General features: G+C 40.2%; 1 protein-coding gene across 1 annotated transcript in view; it reads left to right on the plus strand.

Annotated features, from left to right (window-relative positions):
* lmo4b (LIM domain only 4b) overlaps positions 1 to 5189 on the plus strand; it is a 12743-nt gene extending 7554 nt beyond the window's left edge. The window contains exons 3-5 of the mRNA XM_034881177.1: positions 176 to 272; positions 2459 to 2614; positions 4903 to 5189. Coding sequence (XP_034737068.1) covers positions 176 to 272; positions 2459 to 2614; positions 4903 to 4911 — 262 coding nt within the window. The 3' untranslated portion in view covers positions 4912 to 5189. The remainder of the gene's footprint in view (positions 1 to 175; positions 273 to 2458; positions 2615 to 4902) is intronic.
* The last annotated feature ends 3140 nt before the right edge of the window (positions 5190 to 8329 follow it).

Genomic DNA, 8329 nt, shown 5'->3' on the forward strand with positions numbered 1-8329 from the left:
CCCCCCACACGGTTTATTGGTCCCTTTCTGTGCCACCCCACTTAAAAAATTCTGGAACTGCCCCCTGAAGTGTGGATGCCACAGTCCATTGTACGAGGCTAAAGCTAAGAATATGCCTATATGGGTTCCATAGTAAAATTTGCTCTTCTCCTTCTTCTTCCTCCCTTTTCCTCAGATTATTTGGGAACAGTGGAGCTTGCAGCGCTTGTGGTCAGTCCATTCCAGCCAGTGAACTGGTGATGAGGGCACAGGGCAACGTCTACCACCTCAAGGTAAACTCCCGTTTCCTCTAGGAAAGCTTTAAGCTCTATAACGTAAGAATGATATGCACTGAGACTAAAGTAGAGCTGGGCCAAATGGAGAAAATCTAATCTCACAATGTTTTTGACCAAATGCACCAATGTCGATAGTATAGGGTTGACTGTCGTTGTTTTTTCAAAATATATAACAAAAAGAGAGTTTTGATAAATAATCATCAATAATGTGGATACAATGACAAAGGGGATACATTCAAATAATAGAACATCTACAACAGTCTGGTTAGTTCAGAAAAGTACATCACTTTACTGTGATGCAGCCTTTATAACCAGGAACACTTAGGTCATATCCCATTATTACGATATTGAACATTTAACCTAATATCTAGTATCATATATTGATATAATATTGATATATTACAAGTATCAAATATCTCCCATGTTTTTCACCAAATACCTCAATGTTGCATTTGAGGAAATATTGTAGGGTTTGCTATCGCTGCTTTCACAACATATTCAAACAATGAGAGTATTAAAAAATAATCACCAATAATATGAATACAATGATTAAGTGTGTAAAGACAAATAATAGAACAGCTAAGTCTGGTAAGTTCATAATTCTCATCACTTCACTGTAATGCAGCCTTTAAAACCAGGAAAATGTGTCATGTCGTGATATCCAAAATGAACGGCGATATCTAGCCTCGTATATCCCAGCCTTAGATGAAGGCCATTTTCTTTAGAACCGACCTAACGGAGATACCTACAGTTGTACTGAATTGAATATATCACACAATCATTTTCTAGTGTTTTTTTAGCATTTGTATCAATAGTTTTTTTTGTGGTCAGTAACAGTTGACAAGCTTTTTGTCTTGGGATTTGAACATAGTAGCACATATTAATGATAATAATAGTAATAATAATAATAACAATAGTGATAACTTAATTATTAATATAGTGCTTTTCATGAAACCCAAGGAGACCAAACTAGAGGTTGTAGGCTGTGGTAGGTGGGTGGTGTTCCAGGAGTTTTTTTCAAATATGTCCAGGGATGTAGCATTTCTGCAGGGAAGGTGTCCCTGAGGGATGGGGCTACACCACTAAGGTACTGACGCTGTCCTACATAGAGCTGCTATCTATGAAGAGAAGGGTTATGATAGTTTAAAGCAACAAAAAAAAACAAAAAAGTATTTTAAAATAAAGGACAAAAAAGTTTAGTTAATCATTGTACTTGTACTAATCATTTAATTGCTGACAGGCTAAAGCAATTAGTTGATTAACCAGTTGACAGAACGTCAACAGAAATGTAATCTCCATCTATTTTGATATTTGATTCCTAGTTTTTTTTTCTCGACTGTAAAAGCTGCTCTTCTTTGTCCTCAATGTGATCGTATATGAAATAGCTTTGGTTGGGCTGTGGGTCGGACAAAACAAGACATCCGATAACATTAACTTGGTCTTAAGGCAATTGTGATTGGCATTTTATTTCATTATTTTTCTGACAGTTCGTAGACCAAACCATTAATCAATTAGTCAAAGAAATCAGGAAAGCCCTACATTGCTGTTAATTAGTCCTATCTGAATTTTCACTGCTAACCGCCGCTGACACCTGCACACACATATGTCACACGCTCCCAGGTGTTCTTCATAACAGGATGGAGCACCGCCTCGTAGTCCTCGGGCCTGGCTGGGAATGGTAGCGCCGGACCGCATCCCTCTGATGAATAAACAGATGTTAACGTGTATCTGCTGCCTTTAGCAATAGGGTTACTGCGGAAGTTCGTTTCAAGACTCGGGCTGCACGCTAAGAGAAAAATATGCAATAACGTTGTTGAATATCGCGATACTTTGCGATAAATAAACCAATAAAATGTTCTCAGTTCTGTATTGCTGCTGCTTTCAGTATGCTGCTAAAATACAACAAAGGTTTTGTTGAATTTTTTTAAAACAAATGAAGGGAAATCATTTCCCAGCATTCGTTCAGTGAACAAAATGAACATTGCATTTAATGTAAAAGTGCCACAAAAAAGAACAGTTTTATTTTGAAGTGAAGTTTTCCACTGATATCTTCTGTCAATACCTTTTACGGTATTGCATCTATTCAAATCGCAACGGCGAATAAAGAAACAATATATTGTGCAGCCCTTGTTAATGTCTGTCTCTTTCTGTGTGTGTGTTTGTGTGGCTCCCCCCCCCCGCAGTGTTTCACTTGTTCCACCTGCCGGAACCGGCTCGTCCCCGGGGATCGGTTCCACTACATCAATGGCAGCCTGTTCTGCGAACACGACAGACCCACAGCACTCATCAACGGCCATTTGAGTTCACTGCAGACGAACCCACTACTGCCGGACCAGAAGGTAAGATCCCTCCCTCCCTCCGCACCAGTGACACATGGCGGGGGCTGTCTGTTGGATGATGATGATGAAATCGCTCCGGACTTGTTTGTGGTCTCATTTTCTAAGCATTAAAAACGGACGGAAGGCTTATCACTTTCAAAGTACGAGTCTGTAAAAGCTTGTTATCGGTCAGCTGGTGTCATTTGCAGGAGAAAGAAAAACATCTGTAATTTTCCCGGCAACATTTGTCACTCCGTTTACATTCGCACCGTCGATTCGCCTTCACCGCGAGGCACGCAGCAGACACTAAATCTTACAGAGCAGAGACAAATTTTATTTGTAGACGGCAGATGGATTTTGTTTCCATCATTCTTGTTGGAAGGACATTCACTCAAAAAATCTGTATTGACCGTTGGTACAAAACATGTGAATTATTATTTATTTATTTGTACTGCTGTCCTCTTGTTTATTATGAGCCGATACATACTTGAATCATCTTGAATTTATTTGCTGTCCCGAGGCCGACTACCAACTCCCGCTGCCATTAGTATCTTTAAACAAACTAAAACAAAAACAGTATTTGACCACTGCATCAACAAGACTGGCGTTACCTGGGCTACGTTATTACTCCCATGGCCAAAAATATGTAACCAAGGGCCTGAGGGTTGAACACAGAGAGTAAGCTGCAGCAGCCAGTACATCATGGAAGCTGTCTTCATGCCCCCCCCCCGCCCCCCATTTGATCTTGATGCCTCCAGTGAAAGCAAAACAGAAGGTCTAATCATATACGAAGGATAACTTCATTCTTCAGTATAGCTTCATTCTGCCCCCGCAGGAGAGATAATCATTTTTACCTCACAACAAGGAGCTTTATTGATACCTTGTCTGTGCACACAGCACACCAAGAGATAGGGGGGGGGGGTGTTTGGAGTGTCTGTGTGAGTCTGACTGAAAGAGGAATTATATTGTTGCGAGCATGCATTTCACCTTGAGTGGTTTTGTGAGTAGAGGAGAGAGGTAGTACTCCATTAAGCGCCCCCCCCCCGCGCCTCCACGTCACAGGCCTTTTAAGGGCTTGTCACTTCTACAAATCAGCTCTTAGAGCTCTTAAAGCTCGTCACATTTAAATTGAAAGCCGTTGCATTATCTAGCTTAATTTTAAATGTCTGTTTAAGTCCTTACACCCCCCCCCCCCCCCCCCCCCCCCCCCCTCCACGTCTCTTGTAGCATGGCTGGTGTAGTAAATATGAGGCCTCATTGTTTATTTATGCACTAACATCAATTGTAGTGAAAAACTGCTGAATTATTGATGCTAAAATGCAATCTGAATATTGGCCCTGGTGCTTTAATTATAGCAGCGAGAGAGAATTATTAAATAAACAAGAGACGCGTCGCTCAGCGGGAACGGTCTCGGGATGCTTTAGTTATCTTGGCGAGTGAAATAAAGGAGAATTAGCCGCCTCTGAAAGCACGCTATCACACACACACACATTCTCCTTCCTTTTTGCTATAACCTGAGTGTAGACGGCCCTCAAATGGCAGACGTACAGTAGAATTTACAGCTCTCAAAATCAATATGGCTCATGTATCCCTAACAGCAGCGCATAGATTGAACATGGAAACACAGGCTGGTTTAGTGGAGAGAAAATGAAGCAGTTACCACTCATACGGAAACACGAGGGTTATCTGCTGACCGTTGTTTTGATGATGTGCGATTTTATTTTCAATTTTTTTGCCCGTGACATAATTGGTGTTGTCGGCGTTCGGCGGCGTAGGACATCTGATGCTCATTTATTAAGCTTTTCTTTCTAGCTCCTTTCCTAATCTCTTTGTTCAGAACAGACAAATTACCTCTTTCATACAGAGCTGCTTTGACCCAGGGGAGCGAGACCCTCCCAGCGTCAGTCACTTTAATTAGCCCCCAAGTAGGAGTTTGCAATTACTAATAGACTGAAGCCCTCCTAGTGATTTGAGGGATGAAGGGAAAAGTAAATCGCCCCTAAGAATCCTAAAGAAGAAAAAGGAAAGAAGAAAAGATTTTTTTTTTCTCTTTCTGTTTCACAGGACTGAACCCCTCCTGCAGTTGGAGCGTGGTTCTAATTATACCAAAGAGAATCGCTTCATGGATGCACTTTTAAGTTAATGCAAAGTAAATGGGACAGCAGATGTTTTTCAAAGCCTGGCTGATCAATAAATCAAATGGTGGAGCTGGTGGAAAGTAGATTCATCAGGATGGCATTTTTGTGATATTGTCAATGATGGCCCAACATTCTTAAAAAAGTTTGTTTTTTGTATCTCTCACTATTCAGGTGTGTTAGATGGGGAGCCATGCAGGAAGCAGGATGTGTGCCTTCATTTTAGCCCTTACTCATTGTCACCCAAGACAGCGTGGATCAGCAGCACCCCAGGCCCTTTGCCCCAAAGGAACCCTCTACCCATCTTACCAGTTACCTGACTTTTACTTCTGCTAAACCATACCCAAAAAACGCTCCGCCTTCAACTTTGGCTTTTCCACAAATATGGGCGGATACTTGCACTTAATGCACCTGTTACTGGACGCTGAGGACTCCATAACCCTTGGAATAAAAAAAAAAAACATACATAAAAGGAGACCAATCAGAATCCAAGGGGACTCTTGAGGAAAAGAAAATTAAGTAACACACAAGAGGATGTTGTGACTGAAGTGAGGAGAAGGAAAAAAAAGACTAATGATGTTAAAGAGATGCAGGCTTTTCAACTCTGCATATTTGGTTTCAAGACATTTTTAGGGAGAAAAACCTGGGACTTTTTGATTTTTTTTTTTGTCTCTCTTCCTTTTCTATCCTCATTTCCCAACAACATGGTGTTTCCACTTTATATATTTTAAGTGTTTTTGAAGGGGAATGTTTTTCTTTTTCCTTTTTTTGATGGCATATAAAGTAAAAAGATGGGGTTTAAAAAAAAAAAAAAAAAGAAATCTCTGTCTTTTTGTGGAAAACAAATCATGAACACTCTTGGTGTATTTGTAAAACTACCATGTATGTACAGTATGCATGTAAATGTTGTTGTTGAGGCGTGGCTACAGTACATCTGAATCCTCCGCACTCCAGTCCCCCCCGCCCCCCTCCAAACCTAAACCCATGGCAAATGGAAAGAAACTTGCTCATAGTTAGTAATGTAGAGATCATCATCATCAACATATAAATGCTGAATGAAAGAGAAATTTATTTGTGATATTTTCCGAGACATTTGCTCCAGTATGGTGTATTTAATTAATAAAAATATTGAAGATTTAAAAAAAAAAGCCTCCTTAAATTCATTGTAAAGCCCTAGAATACGTATTCCATTACAATTTACCAAACTTGTGTTTTAAAGACTGAGAACTCACACAAACACACACACACATACAAACACGTAGCACTGGGACGTAATGTTGTCTTGAGTCCCGTGTTTTTACCAATGAAGCATCATATCATCAGTGTTTATATCTGAATTACATGATTAGAACAAGTTCAATCCATCAAGTGTTCAGGAATGTCTCTTGCTTGCAAAAGCCCGACATCAACGCACAACTTGTCTGCCTTACCGTTGATAATCCTCCATTGAAGATCCTGCCGCGTTGCCATTCAATTTACAACCTACCAATCATGCAGGTGCATGATGAGCGTCTATCGGAAAGAGGATAAACATGTATCCTCTCTTTCTGTTCAAATGACCGTTTGCTATTCATCACTCTAATACCTGACAGAAATGGAGGAAAATGTCCCTTTGAAGATTCAATTACTGCGGAGAGGGAGAGCGGTGTCTCTCTTTGGCAGCCACAAATTGAATGGGCTATTTGCAGAACAAATTGGCGTTTGAAGTCCTTGCAAGACCTAATAGGTCTGAAGGAGGAACCCGGTAATGGCTGATGCGCTTATCTGTGGAGTTTGGGCACCTTGTGAGCCCGCCGCTGTGGCTGAAACAATGCTGCTGCATCGGATAAAAGTTTCGTGCAAAAATCAGCTCCAATAGAAGAGAAAAAGGCCTAAAGAGTTAACTGACGTTTGTGTTATAAAAATGGGATTTAAATTCTAGGAAAATCTTGCAAAGCTAGAAGAAGAAAGCGATCTGTTTTGAATGTCACTGCTTCTGAAACCATCTCCGGAATTAGAACCCTTTACATGCTGATGCCTAAATGTTTGAACATCAGTTGTGTTTTTTACAGTGTTGGATGACACTACAATTACAATTACATATGAGTCAACGCACAGCTTGTCCCAGGCAGACCTCTTTCATTGAAGGCATTTGACACAGTAAGAGGTAAAAAGCACAGGTGTGAATAAGGAAATGAATGATGGTTGAATCCTATTTAGCTGCTTCAATTTTCAGAGTCCTGGGGTCTGTTTCAGGAAAGAGGTTTAACAAACTCTGAGTCTAACCCTGATGGGAAACTGAGTTTTCGGTTCTGGAACAGCTGATGTGAGTTGGTTCAATCAGCTTCGAGTGGGTTCACTCAGAGTTAAACGTGTGCACCGCCACGATAAAAAGGCAGCATGAATGGAGCATGATACTAGGATTCACCATGGTAACAACCACAACCAAACTGGTCGCGGAAATACTCATGCGCATACAGCGAGTTTTAAAAAGCAACACAGCGTGGGAGAAAATTGCTGCTAGAGTAAATGTGTGAGTTCCAATACAGTGTAATTAATATCATATTTAATCATGAGAATAATATTACATTTAGATGCAATCATGTGGGAGCGAAAACGTCCATGACCTTCTACTCCCATTCTGAGACTGCAGCACCATCATTGACAGAAGTATAATTCATGATCTTTTATTTCAAATGGTTGACATCATTCACCTGCAATACTGTGGAACTCCTTTTAATGTCTCTAACTGGTTTGTGTCCAGGGAACTCTACAGCAACGTTTAAAACACTTTAGAGTGAGTCACATTCTTCTGACGTCGCTTTAAAACATGTGACATCGCTTAGAGCAACTTTAACTCCACAGCTAACTTACAACACTAATAACATTACCATCGGCAAAATACCCCCGCAAATCAAATCCATCCTACTTACCCTGTATGGAAATGAACACCTCTGCTAAAGTGTTAAATTTGTTAAACATATGACACAAAACGTCCCTCTTGCTCTCGCTCTCCCTCTTTCTCTCTCTTAATTTTTCAATTTCACTTTGCTTTGTTGGCATGACAAAAAATACATGTGTTGCCAAAGCATAAGAACAAACATACATATAAACAACAGCAAGGAGGAAATACATCTGACGTAATAATAATAATACAAGTAAACAGGATAATGATGATATCATTGTAGATATTAAACCCATTCTGTGCATGTCCCTCAAAGCTTGAAAGTTGAACCAATAATAGAAAAAAAAATAGAAAAACAACAATGAAAATGTATAAAATTCTCTATTTATTTTGCTTTGTATTGTGGCAGGAGAAGCCATATTTAGCTCCTAGCCATGCTGTTTTTATCTTCCCCTAATCGCTTCTCCTCTCTTTCTCTGCGCACACACACACACACACACACACACAACAAACAGTCCAGTGGTTGATTAATGCAGATATGTGCTGATTAGCTCTCATAACGGGCCAGGTGGGTAGCGCAACACCATGAGTCCATGACGCTAATGTCTGATTACTCCACATTGTCACTGTGATATTTTGTGATTAAATGAATCTAATCTGAATCCGTCAGGTAAACATAGTAGCACAATGTAGAGGTACACACTGATGGAGAGGTAC

Source organism: Etheostoma cragini, chromosome 9 (assembly GCF_013103735.1).
Source record: "Etheostoma cragini isolate CJK2018 chromosome 9, CSU_Ecrag_1.0, whole genome shotgun sequence".
Classification (NCBI taxonomy): Eukaryota; Metazoa; Chordata; class Actinopteri; order Perciformes; family Percidae; genus Etheostoma; species Etheostoma cragini.